Here is a 25,037-nt window from a genome sequence, read left to right on the forward strand (position 1 = left end):
CATCATGTTTCATCTTTACTGTGATCCAGTGTGGAAGATATTGTTATCATTCCCATTTTACACACGTGGAAACTGAGAGTCTACACCTCCTGATGGACAGTACTCCCAAAGCCTGACCTCTTAGCTCAGGGATGCTCTGCCCTGATCTGTAAGGTGTCATTTGCCTCTAGGACTCTTTAGTGTGTAAATGTACTTAACCCACTTTCATTTCTAATTCCATTCCAGGTACTCCTTCCAAGACGAGGAAGATATGTTCATGGTGGTGGACCTGCTGCTGGGCGGGGACCTGCGTTATCACCTGCAGCAGAATGTCCGCTTCCAGGAAGACACCGTGAAGCTGTTCATCTGTGAGCTGGCCATGGCCCTGGACTACCTGCAGGGCCAGCGCATCATTCACAGGTCAGTCAAGTCCAAGGGGACAGCCTTGGACCGCATGCAAGGGTTGGAACTCACAACCTGCAGCATCCAACAAGTCCTTGTTGAGCAGGACATCTAATCTTCACTTAATTCTTACAGTAGTTCCTTACGGTAGGTTTACTATCCCCACTTTGCATATTTGAAAAAAAAAACAATTGAGTATATTGAGTTTAATTTGCCCAAGATCACAGCTGCAAAACAACAAGACCAGAATCAATGAGTGTTGGTACTGTCTTATAACTAAGCCTTGACAAAGAGAAGAAAGGGGGCCATATAGGAACTTAATAAATATTAAATGAATTAATTTTAAAAGAAATGGAGGAAGTACTTGGAGGGAAAGAAATAGAATGGGAAGGAACAAAATTCTTAGGGGAGAAAATGTGAGTCCTGACATCTGCCTGTTACCCACTCTACATCAAGTCCCTGTAGTGTGTGCGCTGCAGACAGAAGTCAGCAGAAGCAGCGTGTCTCCTTCACTAGGGGCCTTTGGGTAAAAGACAAACAAACAACAATAGTAGCTCTAAACCTAGAAAGACATTAGAGAGAAAAGGCTAATACTTTACATTTATGAAGACATTGGTAGTTTTGATGGCGATTTCCTATATAATATCTCACTTGACCTCTATAGTAAGTGGTCAGTGATCAGAGCAGGTATAGTTAGACTAGTATTAAATATGTGGTAACTGTGATTTGGAGACATGAAATTATCATCTAGGTTATTTATAAGAATTTCAAACCTAATCACCATCAAAGCAGCTATCCTTTACCTGGTTTTCTATATATATATACCAGGCACTGCTAGGTACTCTCATATATTATCTTATTAAATTCTCAAAACTCAAGGAAGACTCCACATTTCATTATAATATCCCCATTATACAGATGAGAAAACTGAGGCTCAAAGATTTGCCAAGGATTTAAACCCAGGTCTCTCCAATCCTAAAGTCAGAGCTCTGTCTACTAGACTACCCTGTACACGAGATATGTACACGAATTAATGATACACTAGATGAACAATCAGCACGTGTGACTCTGCCACTGTCATTTCTAATCCTTGAAGAATTTGCTGAGTTTTTAAGTTTGATTATGTCTCCTTTCGTAAAAATTTAGCTAGATAAAATATTTACCCACCACTAGTGACATTTTTCTGGAATTTATCAGGACTAGTACAGAGCCGGTGGTTGAAGATTTAGCACCATACTTTATAGATTCTCTGTGCAGGTTTTATGGACCCATTCTTCCCCCCCACACACACACACTTTTGGCCTTGGCGCTATGCACTTCCGTAATTATTATTTAATTTCCTACCTTTGGAAGGGCTTACTTGTATTGGAAATGTCATCTTCAGGCAGTGGATAAATGGAAAGCAGACCAGTTCATCACATATGATCTTGGAAGTAAATTTACACACCTAGTGTTTTGTCAATAACTGGGAATCCCGTTGATAAGAGATTTTTCTCCCATCTTGTCTTTCTGGTCCCCCGAGTTCTTTCGGGGGAGAAACTTTTCATATTTGTAGCCTACGCAGTCCCCTCAAAGTCTTCATGCTCACCCCCATCCTCCCCGACATTGTCAAACCAGTCTGTTTGGGTTGCTGGTGTTGAGCCTGTCAGGAAGAAGGAGTCAGGGACTATGAGAAGCCAGAATGGCCTGAGGGCACCTTTAAATTTTCCCCTGTTTCTGTTTGAATCTGAGTTCTGAGCTTCATTTTCTCTGTTATCACAAGTCAAGATGCTCTTAGCATTTCTGCCGTGTCTTAGAACCATGCTCCAAGAAGAAGGCAGAAAAACAACAACAACAACAACAACAAAAAACAAAATAGAAAACTGGATAGTTTTCACCCTCCAGGAACTTAATAATACCAAATGCCATTGTTCCGTCCTTCTCCCCCTTGCTCTTTTTTGCTCCCATCCTGGTTTTGCCACTTCAGTGAGAAACCAAGGATTAAGTGTCTGCTCCTCGCCTTGCACCCACTCACAGTATTCCATAGTGCCCATCTTCAGAGGGCCTCCTCATACTGAAATGTCTCCTCACCATGGCAGGTGAGTGGGAGGCAAATAAACGGTGATGTTACAAATGCTGTGTTAAAATGAGATGGCATCCTCTTAGGATCACAGAACAATCCAGATGTATTTTTACTGCCTGTATGTCCCACCTTGCCTCCCCAAGGGCTATATTTAACAGGCAATCATAGCATCTTGTACCTCTCCTGAGGAGTTGTGATGTTTTGGAGTGTAATTACCTAATGTCTGTGTGCTCTCCTAAGCTGTAAACTCCGTGAATTAGGGCCACGTATGTTTGACTTCTGACTGTATAACCAGTATGAGGCAAAAATCTGAGGGAGTGAACACTGCCTGAATCACATGGATGACTAATTGACTAAAAGCCCAGGTTTACAAACAGCAAAGACAAACTAAAATATAGGGCATTAAAGCCATACATTTTAGACCTACCTTGGTCTTCACATTGGGTAATCATATCATTTATCATCCCAACCAGGGTACTCCTAAGAATGAAAGGAGTTGCTGTTGATAATTATGCTGGGACAAGAAGGCAAAACTCATAAATGTTTTGGGGAAATCAGGACATACATCAATCTTATTAGGGCTTTTGAAGACAGTAGTGACCAAGCAGGTGCCTTAATTGTGAAAGAGCTCTAATAAGCAGGACTTCCCGCCTTTGGAGTATCAGATATCAGTATGAAGTGATTTCAAACTGAAATGATATCAAATAGTTTAGAAAAACAAGTACAAGGTGAAACAAGCAGTGTCCCTCTGTCTGCAGCACCTAAAGGATCATCATGGTGGTGGTTTGAGGCTGGGTCTCCTGGGGCAGAGTTAAAGGCACAGAAGAAGAGGTGGAGGCTTCTGAATCTTGTCATGCTCTTCCTAAATCTCTTTCTTCAAAAGAATCTGCAAAATTCACGCTGTATTTGATGGAATCTAAGATAACAAACATTTTTCAGCTACTTAGAAGACTGGCCTGTCAGACACATCCTGAGTTCCAAGGTATTAAAGTATGATTGAAAACAAAAAAGAATCAACTAAGTAGAGTAGATTCCTCAGGCAAGGAAAGACCATCTTCCTAAAAGTGCAGATATAAAATATGTGACTTCCTAATTTCAGTCTGAAAATAACATTTTTGTCTCTGGACACGGTAGAAGGCTCCAGATTATCCATGGAGCAGGAGCAGTGATGGTTGGTCATTCCTGAGGGCCTCCTGGGCACCAGGCACTCTGCTCATGAGCACTTGTGGTGAATTATTTCACTTGGTCTGTGCACAACTCCAGGAGGTTGATGGTGTGATTGTCCCCATTTCACATCGGATGAAACTTCGGTTCAGCAAGTAACTCGGCTAACACGCACGTGAGGCATCACATGAAGGAAATGCAGAGCTCTGGCCAGTCTCCACACTGCTGATGTTCAGCAAGGCTGTGGCCCTGAGGAGGGTGTGGTACCCACTGTCAGGCTGCACAAGGGATAACAACGTACACGGAACCAAGAGACGACAGAAGAGCCTAAAACTAGAAGCTGAATTGAGTGAGAAAGACTAAAGTACTTCAGAAGAGAAGACGGGTCTGGGGTAACAAAACAAAGTGTTTTGAGAGCTCAGAGTGTTTAAAAGGGATTTTAATAACCAAAGCAGGAAGGAGCGTTTAGTCCATGTAAGAGGAACTGTACTCTGAATGAAAGTATTCATTTGTCTCCCTGTGGTTACAAAGAATGGGCTTTGATTTTTAATTTTTTGTTCACATTGACTTTCGTGCCATCAAGGTCTAGCTTAGTTATTTTTTAAACACCGTAAATCCTATTTCTGCCATAAATTTTAAGTGAGACATAAAGGGGGCTTTGTTTTATTTTGTTTGTGAAATTTTTTAATCCACAGACCTGAATTTTTTTGGTAATTTCCTAAATATGTCGACTATTTAGGTTATTTCCCTCAATTTTAGAATCTTTCTTTTCTATAGTTGTGAAAAGACACAGGATTGCACAGTAACCATTCATTCTGAATTGTGTAATTAGACATTTTTCTTATTAGACAAGAAGTCAAACATTTTTCTGTGAGTACAGCTTGAAAATCATCTTTATTTTCTAAATTATGGCCAGTTTCTAGTTCAATGTTCCCCTTTGCTTACATTAAATCAGTGAATGAAGATTTTAAAATAGGGATACAGTGATTATTTGCTTTTATTTTTAAAAAAATAAGGAAAATTAAACACATTACAATTCTTCCTGTGGGACAAGTACTCTGTGCTGATTGCAAGTCTCTCCAGTGAATAATGTGGTGGAAAGTTAATTACTACAGTCCAAAGACAAATTTGTACTCATTCCTCGTCAGATGTTAAAGACTCACTGATGAATTTAAGCTAATGAGATGAATTGTTTGGGACGCTTAAATACTAGAGTCATCTTGGGTCAAAATACCATTTGAGTGGATGTTTGATTGCTTTTCTCTCCTTCTAAGAATTACCCTACTCTAAGTTAGCCTTAACTCACTGCTTTCTAAATTCCTACAGGAATAAGAAAAAAATCTAATTAGGCAACTGGTGTAAATAATTGCAGCACAGCAGAGCGAGTTGCAAAAGTTAACCTCCAGCTGATTACAGATATATTGAATTAGGAATAAAAGAAAATGTATGATTGTCAAAAAAAAAAAAACCAGTAGGACGATATTTTTATTCATCACCTTTGTCTTCTTTGCTATAATCGTAGAAACCAGTAACTGACACCCGGGTCCATCTCAGAGCCTCTGTAAAATACACAAAGGAATTAGTTTTCACACATCCCCTCTTGGACCGAAGTAGCTACTTGCCAGGAGTTTTTATCATTCTTCTAGAAATCAGCATCTTGATGGTGAAGAAAAAAGTAGGGATAATGCTTCTATCATAAGAATCCATTCAAACGCTGTTTCTCATGTACCTGTTTGCCAGACAGTGTCCTCAGTGTTGACCTTCAGTGGTGAAAGGACAGACCACTTCCTTGTCATCCAGAGTTGATAATATAATGGGAAAGGGGATCAAGCAAACATTTCAACACTCAGACCAAAAAAGGCATGTAAATTCTGCAGCATGTACTATGAAGAAAACGAGCAGTTAATGTGTGTATCCTGAGACACACACACGTCACTCACACTCAGTGCATCTTCACAGTGGTCCTGATCATACTTCTAATTGTAGCTCCTGGATCACAATATCCTTTATAAAAGGTTGTCTCTCCCTCCTACATTGAAGCCTTGATGGATGAAAAATACTTCTCACTCATGTTCCAATTCCCAGCACATAGTCTAATCCAGAGTGGTTGCTGAATAAATCAGTGACTGAACCAATGAATGAGGACAGAATATACACATGATCCTTGGGTGGGTGTGGAAGGTACAGAATGCTGTGGATTATGTCTTCAGCATCTTTTGAATTTGTTCCACCCCATTCCTATTGTGTGTCCATGGTGTGGGGCCATGTGCTGCCTTTCCTCCATGCCATATTAATTTTTATGCCACGTAACAAATCACCAGAGATGGAATGATTTAAAATAACACCTGGTGATTACCTCACAGTTTCTTTAGGTCAGGAGTCTGAGCACATCTTAGCTGGGTTCTCAGAAAGGCTGTAATCAAGGTGCTGGCCATAACTTGGGTTCTGGTGGCTGGACTGGGCAGGGGTCCACTTCCAAGCTGAGTCAGGATGTTGGCAGAATTCATTGCCTTGTGGCTGTAAGACTCACGGCAGCTTCATTCATCAATTTCCTCTATGACTTTAAACATAGGGACCTGAATGTCCCTGTCAAGGAAGAGGTGAGGAGGGTTAACCAAGTGCACAGGGATGGCTCTTTCATACCTGACAGTCTAGGGTGATTCCTGTCAGCGCTGCTAGGATGATGTTCTTCAAAGTATAACGTCTTTCTCTGCTCTTGACCACACACCCACTTCTCCCCAGGAAGGCTGTATGACTGAAATGAACTGTCTAAAGGGCATGTGGCAGTGGGGAGGGATAAACAGCCTTTAGCACATTTACTAATCAAGGCCTTTTTGCAACTCAGTTGTGAACCAGAATTCTTCGTTTCAACCAAAGTCTTCAGTTTGTTACAGGCAGGGACCTCCGAGGCTAAGATGTCACCTTTTCGTCTGATTCATACACACTGCAGCACCTTGGAAGTCCCATCTTATTTTCCTGGGATGATAATTCATAGGAAAAAAATAAGATCTTTCTGCAGCTAATCATTTTAGTCAATGATCATTGCATGACAGAAGAGCTTCTGATGAATGAACTTGCCAACATAGTGACAGCCCAGCGTTCTGAAGTTGTGGGCATGAGCCATCTGGAGAGATGCTTTTCTAGCTGCTGAAGGTGTTTCATTCCTCTCTGTTCACTGGGTAGTTTATACCACGGGTACATACCTATCTCATTTTCTTAATGACTTAAGACTAGGTATCACTTCTTATATATATGCCAAGAACTAGGCACTGTGCTAGTAAACGTTACCCACACGCTGCCTAACCTGACAGTCTGTGATACTATGACAGGCTTAACTAACTTTCCCAGTACCACACAGTTGAGTATAAAGGCCAGATGCAAAAGTAGGATTCAAAGATCTTCCTCTTAATATAGGCAGTCTGAGTTTCATTCTTCTGAAAATAAAAGACTTCTTCAAGTTCAGATGAGCTATTCAGTGCTGTTTACCCAAGAGCAACAAACATTAGTTTAGATATATATTTTTAGTTGGTATGTGTTATGGGTTCAATTTTATGTCCCCTTCAAAAAATATGTTGAAGTTCTAATCGCCAGTATCTCAGAATGTGACCTTATTAGGAAATGGGGTCTTTACAGAGGTACTCAAGTAAAAATGAGTTCATTAGAGTGGGTCCTAATCCAATGTAGCTGACGTTCTTACCAAAAGAGGACATGTGGACACAGAGAGAGACATTCACAGTAGGATGATGATGTGAAGAGACACAGAGATAATTCCATGTGAAGACAGAGGACTGCAGTGATGTGTCTATAAGCCAAGGAAGGCTGAATATTGCCAGGAAACCAACACTAGCAAGGAAGAAGAGAGGAAGGAGCCTCACCTACAGGTTTCTAAAGGAGCAAGGCTCTGATAACACCTTGATTTCGGACCTGTAGCCTCCAGAAACGTGAAACAATACATTTCTGGTTTTTAATTATTAATTACTTTTAAATTATTTATTTATTTATCAGGGGGAGATAATTAGGTTTATTTAGTCATTTATTTTTAGTGGAAATACTGGGGATTGAACCTAGGACCTCATGCATGATAAACATGTGCTCTACCACTGAGCTCTACCCTCCCCCACCGATTTCTGTTTTGTTTTTTTTTTTTAAGTCACTTGGTTTGTGGTACTTTGTTGTAGCAGCCCTAGCAAACTAATACAGTGTGCTTTTACAATTTTCTTCAGTGCTAAAATTTCATTCTTTGCATCTCTAACACGTGCTCCTCAGAGCAGCTCTGCCTTCACTCCTGACACGCTGCTTCAAACACATTATGGGATGGGAGACCAGATAACAAACTTGTTAGAATTGTTTATTAAATTATGCTGAAAAAGTCAAATCTGTTAGCCTTAGTATATGGTAACCTATTCTCCATTGCCTAGAGTGTCTCTGCTTACTTTCATATTTCAGATTTGGTGAGACAGTTCAGATAGCTGTGGCTTTTTAATAACGTGTCATTGGTCCAAAGTGTTTTGTTTTGCCCTTGAATATCTCTAACGGAAGTTAAACCTTTTCCAGTTTATCAAAGCAGCATGTCCATTATGAGAAACTTAAAAGTCCAAACATAATTGTAGATTGATTATCTGATTACTTGCATTGTCCCTGCTCCACGTGCTGCTGGCTTTGTTCCTTTCAGTGTATTGATAATATTTTCTGTTTATTGCAGTGGGGTAATAGATTTTGGCTTCAGGCTGCCATTTTCTGTGGCATGGATACAAAACGCCCTTTCCTTTTGTTTTGGTAAATCTTCCCTTCAGTAGATCACAAGCCCTTGCAAATATTCTCCAACTCCCACGGCAGAAGGGCCACTTGAGCCTCCAAAACAAAACGGCAGCGTAGTAATGAGGGTATTAGGTTGATGTGTTCTATTCAGCACCTGCTCCCAAGCTACAGAATAATGAATGAGCATGAATTACACATTGTGAAAACAGGAGACTCTGCCTTCTCTGTATTGTGCGTCAGGCAGTCTCGAAAGGGGCTTTGAAATTGTGCTGCTCACACGAGGGCACCCATTTGTGAAAAGCCAGGTGAAAAAGGCAAAGAGCTGCTCATCTGCAGGTTAACATTTAACTAGTCTGTGCTGAGCTTTTAATAATTTCTATATGGTAAAGAGTTTCGTTAATATGCAACTGGTGACTTAGTCCAAATTCAGTTTTGCTTTGCCTAACATACATCTTAGTACAAAGCTGAAGGGTCATTCTTTCAGGTTTAGTCATTGAACATAGTATTATTTATATGTATACATACTTATCATCTAATACAACCATTCAGAAAAAAACAATATTCTCATTAGAAAGCAGAGTGCCACACAGTAGAGAGGATGCGGGGCTTTGGACTAGTCAGCTCAGGGCTCAGTGTGGGGCTTTGTCCACTTGCTAGCTGCAGGACTTTAGGCAAATTAGACTCTGAGATTTCTTTCTTTAACGTTAAAATCAATTTAATAGTGTCCTATATAATCAAGCAGGAAAAATACGAAAAGCGCCTATTATAGTGCTTGGGAAATCAGAGATGGCTAAGAAAAAGCAGCCATACTACTGTTGTCTTCCTGACAGTTGCAGAACAACTATGGGCTGTTATAAGACCATGGGATGTTTGGAGTGAAAGTTCACTCAGCGGTCAAGTCCTACCTCCACCCAAAGGCAGAATTTCTTCCACAACCTCCCCAATAAGGAATTGTCTTCCTAGCTTTTAAATAGTTCAGGGATGGGACACTCACTACCATGCAAGGTAGACGATTTCATTTTCAGACATGCCGAATTATTAGAAAGTTCTTCCTTCCGCTGACTCCTGATTAGCTTTGTGGTTCCACTGCTGCCCACTGATGGGTGCTGGACTAAGCAAGACCTCAGGTCAGATGGGGCTTCTGTTAGTCATCACCCACTGGTAGTCTGACTGGTAATTTATCAGTAGCCTCCAGGGTTCTTACTGGTCAGTGCCCTGTTCTGATTAATCAGTGTTTGTGCCCTGTTAAATATTTTGAATATCACTCTGGTGTCAGGTAAACAAGAATTGGAGACCAGACTCTTCTCATGATAATGGGTGACAGTGGGATAGCTATCTTAGCTCTCTGTGCCTCAGTGATCTCATCTGTGAAACAGGGATAATCACTGTACCTACTTCATTGGGTTTTTGAGGATAATATGGAATAAAGTATGTAAAGCACTAATCCTGGTTTCTCACACGTTCCATTAAATGAAATCTATCATCGTTAATACCTCGCAAAGGTTCAGTGGTAGTTGAAAACAACTGTTCATCATTTACTCTTCTCAGTTTAACATCAGTTTCTCACCAACTAGCCCTTCCTGCACTGGACACTTCCTAATGATTTGTTCAGTATTTTCTGAAAGTTAGTTGAACAAATATTATGTGCCAGATACTAAAGTTTTTATATGCAACACCTTACTAAATCTTCACAACAGCTCTAAAAAGGTGTTACTTTTATGGTCCTCAATTTATAGATTCAGGGGGTCGAGTCACTGGACTGAGTCAGAGGGGGCCTCAAAAGAAAACCTAACTCACATGTGATGACAAAATAAAGGGCATTTATTATTTTATGACACTTGAAAGTCCAGATGTATGCCAGACCTGCAGGCTGTCTTGATTCAACACCTCAGCCCACGAATCTATGCTAACTCCTTTAAATCCAGTATATCACGATACTCCTGGAGAGCAAGGAAGCTTCTTCCCCAGTCCATAGCATAACTCTTCTTCCTATTAAATTGGATTATCAGCCCATCCTAGAACCAGTAACTGGGACAGTGGAGTGGCATAACTCTTAGTAAGTTAGGCGTGAGTCACAGAACCCTCCCTTTAAGTCAAGGGTGGGATAGATTTTCCAAAAACAAAGGGATTACAGTGGAGGGGTGTGTGTGGGTGTGTGTGAGTGTGTGTGTGTGTGTGTGGCAGAGAGGTTAAACACCCAAATAAAAATTGAAATAATCAAAGAATAAAGAATGCATGTTCAGAGGCAACCACAATGTACATTATACAAGGTTATAATTTGCCTGATGTCCCAGAACTAGTAAATTCTCTGCTGAGATTTAAAACTGGGCCATCTGACTCCAAAGCCCACTCTCTTTACATCTAGGACCTACTGCTTTTCAACTAAACCTAGTAACGCCTGGGGTTAGATAGGACCATTTGTGGTTGAGACTATTAGCAACTTTGTTCTTTACAAACATGTGCGCGCGCACACACACACTCACACACTACATGATACAATACATTTTAGCATACACAAGGTCCATATACTGGTATAGCCATCTAGTATCTAGCCAATACTAGAATTTCCTGTGTTTCAGCATATTGGTTGATGAAGGGTTGCTGCCAGAGCCTTCTTGCTACCCAATCCCTTTCCTGTCCCCCTACCCCCTCCTCCTGTCCTCTACTCTCCCACCCACCCACTAAGTCCCTCGATCCAGAGCTAAAGTGCTAACTCCCTGGCCCAAAAGAGGTCTCTCAAGGTCCTGTTCCTGTGTCTCCACCAGCGTCCATTCTAATTAGCTGATGACTGTGCTGTTCTGGTTATTAAATATTTTGAATATCACTTCTGCCTGCCCATAAGTATATACATATACTTGTAGAGGATATTGTATATGCCCGTAATGCTTAAATAAAATACAGTAAACCATACCATATGTATAGCTAACTCTTACTAGTAAGCGCTATCATTGATTGACTGGTTAGGTACACCAGGCACCATTCTAAGTACTTTACAAGTATTACTATATTTACTCTTCACAGCAACTCTAGGAGGTAAGTACTACTACAATCATCCCCACCCGACAAATGAGGAAAATGGGGCACAGGGAGATTTAGTAAGGGTCAAAAAAGACCAGCCTGGAGTTCAGTCATGTTGGTGTCAGCGTCTCTACCCTTTACTGAGTTCTCATACTGCCTAACCATAGGAGATGCTGAAATTCGCCTTGCCTTCTTCCTTGGTATTAGAACCTCAATTTGGTAGCAGTGTGCTCAGTCCAGGTTAGGGGATGACTGGCCTACATTGGTCATGATGTTCCCTCTTCACACATTCTTTAAAGTGGGGCATGAGCCAGTATGGCCAATGAGAACTAAAGGGGATTCTACTGTATGGGCCTTCAGAAAAGCTTTTGATCTCCTAATAAAAGACTATAAACCCATTTGTTGCTGCCCTTCTCAGCTTCTTCTTGCCCTAAAGGGACATGTGATGTCTGGAGCTGAAGCAACCATTCTGAGACCATGAGACAACAAGTCAAATTACTAAGTTGGCAGAGTGGAAAGACAGAATGAGGCTGGGTCTCTGATGATAGTGTGGAACTAATTCATGGACCCTGGACTTCCCTCAGGCTATTTATGAGAAAGACATAACATTTGCTAATATCCAGCTGCCAAAGACCATCAAGATCACACTTGCTGTTCAACAAAGTTGGGTTTGTTGGCATTTGTTCCAAAAGGAAGACTGCATACATGGGGAACTGTGGGGCACCTCAGAAGAGAGTATTAGGAATGACTTGAATAGGATTGAGGCTGTAATAGGTGATTTGGAGAAGGTTTGAGGAAGCAGCATTTTCCTCATATTTAGGTGCAATCACAAAGAGGGGCAGTTCTATGACTGGTCATCTTAGTAGTTTTTTATCTAGGAGGCAGGAGGAATGGAGTAGGCAAAGCTGTCACCAGCAGAGACACAACAGTCACTCCTGGTGGCCAGGGTAGGGGATGTATGGTCGGTATGGGGTATGCACAGTGCTCTTGCTTTTGGGCTCAAACATGGTTCCATGATCCATGGCTGTTTTTCCCTTCAATCACAGTCACAGGGTGACCTTGTCCAATGCCAATGTTCAACAAAGCCTGGCTCTTTGCAGCAGCTGACAGCTGTCTGGGGCTCCCCTGTGTGTTCTCACACTCTTCACTTAAGCCAGTGGAAGTCAGGGTTTCTGTCACCTCTAACTAATACACTAATTAACACAAGCCTGAACTAACCATCCCACACTGCAGTGTTGCTCATCTGAGCCATTTACATTCCTTCTCAAGCCCTCTTTGGCTGCAGCATCTGCCAAGGGTTTTCCTACAGGGTTCTGGTCCCTGACATCTGGTCTCCCCTGTTTGGCCCCCTTCCTCTGTTTACCCTTATGACCACATACTCATCTACCCGCAGCCCATCACTATGTCTCCCTTGCTGGCTCAAGAACCAGGGTCTGGATTCACATAGCCCATGCTCAAAAGCCAGGGACCACTGTCCAGGAGCTACATGACTTAGAAAGCTGCCCAGTCTCTCTAGAGCTCAGTTCCATTGTTTGGAAATCTGGTAGTACTAGTACATATTTCCAAGGGTTTTTTTTTTGGGGGGGGGGGGCAGTGAGAAGGGAGAAATTATATGAAATAATACTTGTAAAACATTTAGCATGGTTTCTGACACATGAAACAGAATCAGTGTTGCCACTTTATTTTATGTTTTTACCACTTATAAGATAGTAAAGCAAACCACCTTAGGGAATGCACTAGTTAGTTTTATTTTGTGACTTTTTGTGGGGCGGGGCCAGGCACAGTGCCTGAATACATTCTCCCACTTTCCAAAAGCTAATGAGTTCACAGTTGGTTCTGGAAAGATCAGAAGTTCTTTCAGATTTATTTTTTATTCTCTTGGTGCCTTAGACTGTTCATTTGTTTCAAGTGGCAAGTTTATTATTCCTACTGCTAGAGAGGATACCTTCAGGTCTGGGGGTCTTGGGATGAAATCAAACCAATTACTTTCCACCTCTAACTGGCGACCACCCCTTTCCTTAAGTTTCATCAACGAAAACAAAACAGAACAAACAAGACCCTTTCCTGACTTTATCTGTTACCATCAACAGATCACAACTGGTCTTGTTCTAGTTCCTCTTACTCTGTGGACTCTTTTCCCTCCTCTAACTAGTACATCTCCTTACTTAAAACTTTCAAGGGGTTGAGTGGAAGGCCCAGGAGACCCGAGTTCAGGCTGGTCTCTGAGTGATTTGGTTCGGGTCTGGAATGCTCTGTGTTCCTGCCTCCCTGGGTGCAGAATGCATTAATGTGACCTAGGATTCCAGCTGGGTGAATCCAAATTAAAGAAAACAGTGGTAATGAATGAGCATGGATAAACTATGAGACAGGAAGCCTTTTTATCCAAATATTCTGCCTCCAAAAGACTACAAAATGGCTAAAAATCCCAAGTTTCTAGGATGGTGGTATATAGCCATACTTCTCAAACTGGAGTGTCTGCTGGGGATTCACCTTCCTAGAACAACAGATTTATCCACAACAGATTTATCCACAGGAAGAAAGGTGGAATTTTACTTTTCTATGAAAAGAGACATGGATATATTATAGAGTAGGGCGTAAGATCTACACGATTTTCAAATATACAATAGAAACTATGAAAAAATTAAACTTGCTGCAGATCAATTTCAACCATACCCGAGGCCCCTGGGTATATGAGGACATACTCTCTCCTTAGAGGAAGTAAGAGATGAGCATTAGAGATATTAACTAAGATTGCACCTCGCAGTCTTTGCTTGTAATCCTGGCTCTGTCTGTTACTTGTCATCTTGGACCATCTCTGAGCTCCCCCTTCTTCCTCTGTAAAAATGGGTGTAATATCTAAGTTACAGAGCTGCTGTGAGCGATAAGAGAGATGCTGTCTCTCTAGTGCCTGTCACGTGCCTGCCACAGCATGGACAAAAAATGGCAGTTATAACCATTCTCATGACTCATGGGAAGGACAGCAGTTTGAAAGCATTTTTACAGACTCTCCTCAACCAACTCTTCCTGTGGCTTTGAAAGCACTGCTGATCAGTCTTTTCCCCCGAACATGGAGGTCTTCCTTATCCACACAAGCTAAAAGCCCTTGGTCCCTTTACTTCATTTCCTTGTAATGGCTTCTGTAACTAAGACTCCCTCGAACACACTGTGGGAAATGCAGGAGTTGAACAAAGACAACAAAAAAGAAGTGGCCAGAAAGTTGCTAAGAGTAGATCTTAAACGTTCTCATCACAAGAAAAAAAAATCTGCAACTACGTGCAGTGATGGACACTAACGAGAGTTACTCTGGTGATCACATCACAATATACACACACATAACAATACACAATCCTGAATCATGGTGTTATACACCTGAAACTAGGTCAGTTACAGCTCAGGTTTAAAACAAAACAAAGAAAAAGCAGCAGCATCCAGTTGGCAGAAAAGTTGGAGGATGTTACCTGCTCCTCAGCCCTGGCAGCTTTTTACTTCTGCCTCCTGTATTTTTACTTAGAATTTCCCATCACGCTCGCACACTGCTGTCCCACTCTTTTCTTAATGCAGGTCTGTTTGTGTGACCAACAGCTTTGTGTGACACCCTAATTAATATATTATACAGATAATAAATACAATATTATGGAATATTCTATAAATACATATATATAAATAAAACATTATACATATAATATTTTTCCCCTCTCAAGAACTTGGAGAGGACCCAATCTAGGAGAACATTATGTAGCAAAGAACCAAACCCAAACTATGGACGTGTCAGAAAGCTGTGGGACCCCGAAGGAGTTGAGCTGGTTTTGGATACACTCATTTTCTTGTCCCCTCTTCTCAATACCCCATATCGGACAGCAGGGTGAGCAACCTGATTCCAGGGCAGGCACACGGAGGGATGTAATTAGCCTATTAAGTTCTGCTAATGTCTTGTTAAAGTCATTCAAGTGAGAACAGATATATCAGTTCTGCTTTGGACCCTGCCACAGGGAGCATTGTATTTCCATGCTGCTGTTTATAGTTCCACAGTAGGAATCAGCTGATCCAGCAGGACCTGTCCTTTCCTATTTCATCAAATCAAGATGCAGTGAAAGATTCCTACAGAATGTGTGTGTTCTTGGAGCACTTTACCACTCCCCAAAATGATCCAGTTTTTGTAGTTGCCCACCATGAATACAGTGCATCTGGCACAGATGGAGGGTGTGTTACGGTTGTTGTTCTTTTGTTTTTATTTTTTCTTCTTTGGGAGAAAAAAAAAGGAATTCTTGGCTTATTATTCCCGAAGTTTAAGAAGCCAATGGGCCAGATTCATTCATTTTTCTGACAATTTTTTTATTTATTTAAGGACTGACTTTGTTCTGGGCACTTGGATGAACCTGGGATCTCCAGCACTGAACAGTACGGACAAGTACAGTCCTTCCTCTGAGAATTTACATGGGGTGGGGGTGGGAGTGAGGGAGACAAATAATGAACAAATGCAGAAGAAAACAGGTAATGACAGTGCTGTACTGAAAATAAGATGGAGGTGACGAGATGAGGGTGGAGAGGGATGCCGCTCCAGATGGGGTGGTCAGGAAAGAACCTGGAGGACGTGGCATGTTAGCTGAGATCAGAAGGACAAGAAGCAGCAAGCCACGTGACGGTCTAGGGGGACAGGACTGCAGGCAGCGGGGACAGCATGTAAAGGAGATGAAGAAGACCAGTGTGGCTGGAGCATGGTGGGTGGCAGGGAGAGGATGCTATGAGGTGTGGCTCAGGGCTCTGCAGGACCAGAGCACATGCGGGTCATATGAAGCCAGAGGTAAAGGGTTTGGAGTTTATTCCACATGGGTTGGGAGCCAATGGAGGACGTTAGGCAGGGAAGATGTGTGTAATGAAAAACACCACTCTGAGTGCTGTGGATAATGGGTTGTCAGGAGAAGCAAGAACAAGGTTACTGTTTCAACTTTCAACTGAAAGATGATGGTGGTAGCATTGGAGGTGGTCATTCTAGTGTGTGTATATGTGTGTGTATATATATATATATATATATATTTTTTTTTTTTACTGTAGTAAAATAATCCATCACATAAAATTGATCATTTTAACCATTTTTAAGTGACAAAGTACATTAAGTACATTTACACTGTTGTGCAACCAACACCACTGTCCATCTCCAGAACTTTCTCATTATCCCAAACTGAAACTCTGTATCCATTAAACAATGAATCATCAATCCTTCCCCTCTTCCCAACCCTTGGTAACCACTATTCTATTTTCTGCCTCTGTGAATTTGACCACTCTAAGAACCTCATAAGTAGAATCATGCAGTAAGTGCCCTTTTGTGCCTGGCATATTTCATTTAGCATAATGTCTTCAAGGTTAATCCATGTTGTAGAATGTATCAGAATTTTATTCTTTTTTAAAGCTGAATAATATTCCATTGTATGTATAGACCACATTCATCCATCAATGGTTTACCTGAGTGGTTTCCACCTCTGAGCTGTTGTAAATAGTAGTGTCGTGTGTGTACAAATACCTGCTTTCAAATCTTTTGGGTACATAACCAGAGGTGGAATTGCTGGATCAAGTGTTAATTTCATGTTTAATTTTTTTGAGGAACCACCATACTGTTTTCAATCATTATATTTCAAAGTTATCAAGAGTTGCTGTGGGACTGGTGTTATGAGTTAAGAGAAAGAAAAGAAATAAGAATTATCTCAAGATTTTCACTCTTACAGTAGAATATTGGCACCACACACGGGGCTTTTGAGATAAGAGGGTTTTGGTATATGCGTGATGTGATGGATATAGTAAAGGTTCTCTTTAGGACATATTATATTTATATTTATCATGACTGTTAGACATACAGATGGGAACATCAGGCAGGAAGTGTTATATATTGTTAGTCTAGAGTTTCAGGGTCAGTGCTGGTGACCAAAGGTATATGACAGAAGGTCGTGTTGGCCAGCGGGTAGGCTGGAGTGATGACAAAGGAATGATTAAGGAAACAGCTGGGGTGCATGTGGTTCTAAGCTCCCTCAGGTGATTATCTAAACATACCCAGATTCGGTGACTACCAAGTGGTACCATCTTAGAGACTGCCTTAAATGAGGGAAACAATTTAGGATTATTGGAGAAGACAGAAAAGATGAGAAAGTGATGCTCAATTTCTGAGCTAGAAAAATCTCAACTTGTTCTAGCAGGAATTTTAATATAGCCCCTGGGTTTATTTTCATTTCCTTTATCCTGCTACATGAATAAACAATCTTACTATATTACTGTTCACCCTGTAGTGACTTAAAGTTTATCTCATTACATTTTGGAGAAACTATGTACTTACAATCTATGCTTATACACTTTATTTTTCTGTTAAAAGTCCACTTTTTCTTTTACATTTTCTGAGATTTTCCTCATATCCTTTTCTCTGAATTTAGTAATAAACATGCTCCTTTACCATTTCAAACCCTTTTGGCATGGTTCCTTATGAACCTTTCTTATCCTCTGCATCCCGGAGGGAACTATATCTCATCCATCTTTATATTTCCTATATCGTAACACAGTGACTTATTAAAGTAGATAAATATTTGAAGAATAAATGAACAGAAGAGTGAAAAGTAGAACATACCACCTGTTGAAGTGTTACCTCCCTGACCTCTGTATTGTTTTTTAAGCTTTGAGGGAGTTTCTGAGTAAAGTAGTGGATATAATGACACATCATGGCTTTAATAAATTTTTTTAAATGATGTCTAGGAATTTAATAGAAAGCTGGTAAAGTGCCAAGCTCACAGCAATTCATTTTTCCCAAAAAGCCTTCATACATTCAAGCCAGGAAATCATTCTGCTCAACTTGCCACACCCAAGTCCCTTCCCACCTGGCAGGGCTCCTTGGAGGCTCCCCCTCACCTGGCAAACACTCTCTGATGCTCACTGGATGCAGGTCTGAAAAAGGCGGCAAGAGCCTAATGCCTGGTTTGCCTCGAGCTTTAAATCGCAGAAAGTGTTTGATGGTTCACTGGAGTGCTCTGCTGTATACCGGTTTAGAAATTAATCAAAAAACCAACAAACTTATGGTTACCAAGGGGGACGGGGGTGGGAAGGGATAAATTGGGAGTTCGAGATTTACAAATACTAACTACTATATATAAAGTAAATATACAACCAGTTTCTTCTGTATAGCACAGGGAACTATATTCAATATCTTGCAGTGACTTACAATGAAAAAGAATATGAAAATTAATATACATACGTATATGTATGACTGAAACACTATGCTGTACATCAAAAATTGCCACACTGCAAACTGACTATACTTCAATTTTTTTAAATTGCAAAAAAAAAAGAAAGAAAGAAAGAAAGAAAGAAACCATCCCTGCCATCAAGGAGTTTATGATCCAGTTGGAGAAAAAATGAATGCAAGTGTGATAAATATTATGGTGAGAGAAGTCTACCGTGCAAAGCACATAGGAGGGGCCATTGACTCAGAAGTGGAAGATCACAGAAGGCTCCCTGCAGGAAGTGGCATCTGAGCTAATTGGTGAGGGATGAATCTGCATTTTCTGGGAGCAGTAGTGGAAGGGCTCTGATTCAGGCAAAGGAACAGCAGAAGTTGAGGGGATGCAGGGAGCATTCAGGGGACTCCATGCACTTCCATGTGGCTGAAGCACAGGAGCCTGATTAGGAAAGGACCTTTATCCCGTATGAGTGAGTTTGGGCTTGATCATCTTTGAAATAATGAAATTCATCAATGGGGTCGAGGTGGAGTCTGCAGTATTAAGTGGTTAGCCATGGAAACATGCAATTCAAAATCCCCTTGCACTCTATATTTTTAAGCAAATTGTACACTGAATCAGAGAAACATTTGCCACAGCTACAGATGACCACTTACGAGTCCAGAACTAATTTTTAGAACCTAATAAACCAACAGAGAAGATATTCAAAGTCTATGGAACCACCCATACACCTTCCTGTTGGGTGTGACATATACTTGATTCTCTTTGTAGGTAACAAGCTGGTTATTCATTAATACTTTCAAGAAAAGAGGATTGTGATGGCCTCGGTATGTCAAAGACTAAGGTCACCTTATTCTAGCAACATAAAAGCCACCTGACTAGGCTGAAAATGTGTTCCCAAACCTATTTCAGAATTTCTTCCCTGATGGTTTCTGTGGATTTGGGTTGAAGGGTTTTAACGGTCCATTAGGGAAAGGCAATAAAAACCGGAGAGTGGGAGAGTGAGGGCTGTTACAAACTGCAGTGCTGTGCTTGGATCGCGGAGCACTGCTTACAGTAACATTTGTTTCACGAGAACTTTTAAAACTCTACAGGCCATTCCTCCAAGTATTTACCATCAAACCTCTAAGTATTTACCATCAAACTACTCCCCTCATTGGAAGAGGGTAGACTGTGTTCCCGCCTATGGATTTAAGGATCTCACCAATGCATGGAAGACTGGTCCAAGTTCTTCAATTAACATCCCCAGGAATAATATTTATTAAGTAACTAGAGACATTATAGCATATCCTAGAAAAGATTCTAATCTCTGCAAGTTTAAAATACAATCACATTTTCTTTCTCATTTTACAGTCTTTTTAAATTTTTTTTATTTATTTTCATTATTTGGGGGGGTGTAATTAGGTTTTATTTATTTATTTATTTATGTTTAGAGGAGGTACCGGGGATTGAACCCAGGACCTGGTGCATGCTAAGCATGGGCTCTACCACTTGAGCTGTACCCTCCCCCCCCCCGCCTCGTGTTATAGTCTTTAAGTTCACTTCGTCAGTGTAGCTCTAGAGTTCCATAGGTGAAAATGTGATTAGTACTACTACCTTACGACAATTTAAATGCCATATGATCTATGGGGTAATATTTACATTCTTGGGTGTAATATGTTAAAGACATTAAGATACTAAGCTTTGGAACCCAGAGAGACCCAGGTTCAGAGCCCAGCTCTTCCATGTGCGAGCTCTGTGACCTTGAATTAAATTACTTAAACCTCTTTAAGCTTTGGTTTTCTGATCTAGAAATTGAGGGTATCAGCGGTAAGCATCTGGTCAATTCATTGTGAGAAGTGAATGAGACTGTGAGTAATGTGGGGCTAGTACAGTCTCAACCCGAGCTACCATTTCTGAGCATGTTCACCTTTCTCCTTTAGTTCTGTTTGTTTCTTTCTTGTTTGTCTTATTATAAGCAACTTTCTCCTTTCTTTTTACTCCCCTAGGGATATGAAGCCTGACAACATTTTGCTTGATGAACATGGTAAGTAAATGATTTGTTTGCAATCAGCTACATGACATGCATGCGGAACAAGCTGATTCTCCCCAGTAAAGGAGTATTACGTGTGGGAAAGTGTCTTGCTCGATTCAGTTGAATTATATGTGCAAACTCAATTTTATGTGGGAGGGACAATCACTTACTGCAGTGGCATACTAAACCAGTATACCCTTAAAAAAAAACTTGAATTTACATTCTCTTTTCAATTTTCTTCCACTCCTACTGAATTTTTCAAGAAAACCACCCCAGTTTTGTTTGTTTGTTTTTTGATGCTAATTTGACTTAATACCTCTCTAACAATCATCTCCCTTTTTTTTCATAAAGATGAAACAAACCTTAAGATTAGAGCATTTGGCAGGCAATAGTATTTACCTAGAGATTTGTGACACTGTTTTGTTCTCACTGCATCTACTTTCATGCTTTCCATCTCGTGAGGACAAATTGGTTTTTCACGTACAGAAGAGAGATCAAGTTCTCTGTTCAAAGATTTTTTCCGTTTAAAAAAAATCAGCTTATTCAGAGACACATATAAAGCAGATCAGAGTATCTGTGGTACCCAGCTATGAAAGTGACAGACGGATATGGCAGTGACCATGAAGGTGATAAATGTATGTTCAAGAAACACTGATGGGAGATGTCCTATAGAACAAGTTTTGACCAACAATGATTAAATATGTATAATCTTTTCCTAATATTAATGTACATTTGGGATGTACTGGTCCCTCAGAGCAGACCTGTAGGACACACAGCCCGCATGGCATAAATGGTACAGAGGCAGTAGGATCCTTGTTAAGATTTTTAGAAAGCCACTAGGTGAGGGAGTCCCAGATCTGCAAAGCTCTGTATTCATTTTGCTTTTACAAAAGGGATTTGCAAGTGGGACTGAAACTCCATGGACCATCCATCACTCATTATTTATTTACCTAGTTGCATTTTAAACCTGACTTGTCAGACTGCCACATGTGCTTAGAGGGTTAAGAAACACGTCTGCGTGTGACCTCCGATTTCAGAGCTCAGGGTCATCATTTATTTATGAGCTGTCTAAAAAGATTTTTTCCACTTTCCTCCAGTGCCTTATTTCTTCCTTCCCTTTACGGCTTCTGACACTGGGGAACAGATTCTCTGAATCTCAGAAATGTGGGCAGTGGTGAGACTTATCATGAAGGTGACTTTCATCAAAACACCAAGAATCTCTGCCTCAAATAAGAAGCAGGATCACCTCTCCCGCTGATGCAAAGAAACCCCACATAACCTTGTGAAGGCACAGGCTGGTCAGGCAGACCTGGTTCGAGCTTGTCCCTGCTTCCCCCTCAACCACTCACTTCTGTGCCCAATATATTTCTCCATCATTTGTTGGGGCCCTGAATGGAGACATATAGGTCTTGTCAATCGAAACCTTTTTAAGATTTACCTTCCATCCAGAGAACAGTGTTTCCATTTCAGGTCTCAAACTTGGTTTCATCTTACCTTGACCATGAGGTCGTCCTGTTCAGCTTCTTTCTCCTTGTCATTTTCTTGTCAACTTGGTGACGGTAAACTAGGAGAAAGGTTCAGAAATGAATTAATCTTCAAGTTTAACCACCCTCAGACTACCCTTGGGAAAGAGTAATTAGGGGATATTGTCAGTAAGAGCGTGGGTTCTGGAGACAGACTGCCTGAGCTCGAAACCTAGTTTGCTCACTCAGCAACTCTGAGAGTCTTAGCAGGTTGCCTAAAATTTCTCTGCTCCTTAGATTCTTCAGGGATCAAAAGTTCTTCTTTCTCAGGGTTGTTGTAAACACTGAAATACTATTCATAAAGTGCTTAATTGCCATGTGCACAGGGAACTCACTCAATAAAAGTTAACTACTGCTGTGACCCCATGAGGTAGTAGGGGCTTTCTGCCCCAGGGAGGGAAGCTTAGACGACTTCACCTTGCTTTATGTGACTCTGTCTGTATCAGATAGATAGAATCAGTGAAAGCTGGGGACCTTCCTGTCTTTACTGAAGAATTCTTTTGATTCCAGAAGGGATATACCAAAGATGGTATGTCTACTTGTTAGGTCTTGTGTTTAAAAAATTTTGTGTGACCCTTTACTGTCTGGCAGCTACACTTTCAGCAGCCCATTCTGCCTTTCCTTCATGCGTGCAGGGGGCTAAGTCCACTTGTCCGGGCCTTTTATTCTTGGTTGGACTGGGACTCTGTTGCTTAGGGACAATGAGCTGTTCTCCCGTCTGCCTATGGGGCCAGTCCCAGTCTACACCTGTTATCTGGTGTACCATTTACAAAGACCTTTTTCACTCTTAAATTTGGGGGGCTGGACAATGACTTAGGGGTGGGTTTTTCTGTATTTTATTCCCATCCTAAACTCAACTGAAGAATCACTCCAGCCAAGAAGAGAAACATTGCTTTGGGAAGGACTGGATATGTGAATGAGATAGAATCAAACAAAGAAGACTGAGAGCCACACTCTAAGCATTGTCCTGGGAACCCTTTCTGGAGATGATCATTTCTTGAGGTTATTTGTTTTCTGTTTATTCAGATTCTGAAAAGCTAAGACTTTCAGGCATTGCTCAGGGACAATAATTAACTACTTTTAAATGAAGAAATTCCTGGTGGCCCCCACTCCCCAGCTCATTGTGTAGAGCTGCTCCTGCAAAAGCCAACAGACCAGAAACCAGTGCCTGCCTCTTGGAGTATTTTCCGGTGTGATTTTCCCTGTCTCATATTTGAAACCCTCATTTGTCTCCTCTGTCCACATTTATAACATTTCAACCCTTACGGACCATTACATGTGCCTCTTGCACAGGGAGTTAGCAACTGCGAAGGATAATCGCTTATCTCTGATACGCCTCCTATAATCATTTCTCCAGCTGAGCTGTGTATGACACCATGTGACTTATATTTTAACTCACCACCATGAGTAACAGGCAGAAACTTTATTTTATTCTTACTGATTCATATTGGTTCGTGTTCATCAGAAAAGATGGAAATTTAAAGGAGCTAAATTCTTCTGTAAATGGAGACTCCTTCCACTGGTGTGAATGAATATTTCTTACACATCAGAATTGGACTTAAAAAATGTTTTTAATTTAAAGCATACCTGTTACTGTTCTGCCCAAATGTCTCACGCACTAGTTCAGAGCCTAAGATGGCATTAGATCTTGGATGGCTCATAACCAACCACCCTGATACATATTTTTCATATCCTACCAACTTAAGTACCCTATCCAATTCTATTAGTGCTACAGTATCTAAAATTCTTGTGTTTTCCCTACAGTGTTCAGGAAATAAATGCTGCAGACAAAGGAACAATAATGTCTCTCTGGTATATCTGAGAGAATGACAATTACTGCATAATCCATAAGTTAGGTTTCTTAATATCATCCCTAGTCATAGGGAACAAGAGAAAGGCAAAAACTCAGTTTGGGGGGTGTGAGGAAGAACTAAGCCTGCTACCTTAACAGCTTCTCCCCCTGCAGAGTCCCAAAATGTACCTAAAAATCAAGTGGGAAGCACCTTAAAAACCATACACACACTCTCTCTCTCTCTCACACACACACACACACACACACAAACAGTAGAACACTGTACCCTATCCACAGATAATTAGATTTATAAGCCTCAGTGCCTAAGGAGATGCGTTTTTAATAGGAATCCTAAAAAAATGTGGCACACACAATCTAAACATTTTTGAGTTGGGCAAATTCTGAAAAGTTAGGGGCAACACCAACCAATTGGTTGGTGTCTGTGAATGCTGTGTTGAGAAGGATCCTCAGGCTGAATACAGGCACAGTGAGAAAGAGGATAAATAACGACCATGATGATGACTAAATTCAGTGACTCAATACTATGAACTCCGATTTTTAATGCGATTCTGCACCACAGGGTACCGAGGTGAAAGAACAGGCAAATCATCCCCTTGCGTGCTCAGTCAGGACGTTCTGAGCCTGGTACCTGAAAAACTTCACAGTAAGGCAGTGGTTCTAACTGGGGATGCTTTTGCTCTACTGCCTCTCCCCGCAGGCATGGAGAGATATCTGGAGAGACTTTTGATTGTCAGGGTCCCAGCCAGGAGCGGGAAGTGCCTTTGGCATCTAGTGGGTAGAGGCCAGGGAGGCAACTAAGCATCCACGATGCACAGGACAGCCTTCACAGCAAAGTGGAACTGGGTCCCAGAACTCAGTGGTGCCAGGCTGAGAGACTCCATTCTAAGGGTCCCGCAGGACCTGGGCTTCTGGAAGAGGCCATAGTGGTCCCTCAATCAGCAGGTCTAAGACTAAGTCAGGTCTTCTTTTAAAATCACGGGACCTTCCATTATATGCAGACGGCATGATACTACTATATATAGAAAACCCTAAAGGCTCCACGCAAAAACTTCTAGAGCTGAGAAAAGAATTTGGCAAGGTAGCACGATACGTG

The 25,037-nt window shown here is 41.1% G+C and overlaps 1 protein-coding gene across 1 annotated transcript in view; it reads left to right on the forward strand.

Moving 5' to 3' along the window:
• The window catches only part of STK32A (serine/threonine kinase 32A), a 115,903-nt gene that overhangs the window by 57,923 nt on the left and 32,943 nt on the right, over positions 1–25,037 (forward strand). The window contains exons 5-6 of the mRNA XM_031449290.2: positions 226–399; positions 20,583–20,620. Of these exons, the coding sequence (XP_031305150.1) occupies positions 226–399; positions 20,583–20,620 (212 nt within the window). The remainder of the gene's footprint in view (positions 1–225; positions 400–20,582; positions 20,621–25,037) is intronic.

Source organism: Camelus dromedarius, chromosome 3 (assembly GCF_036321535.1).
Source record: "Camelus dromedarius isolate mCamDro1 chromosome 3, mCamDro1.pat, whole genome shotgun sequence".
Classification (NCBI taxonomy): domain Eukaryota; kingdom Metazoa; phylum Chordata; class Mammalia; order Artiodactyla; family Camelidae; genus Camelus; species Camelus dromedarius.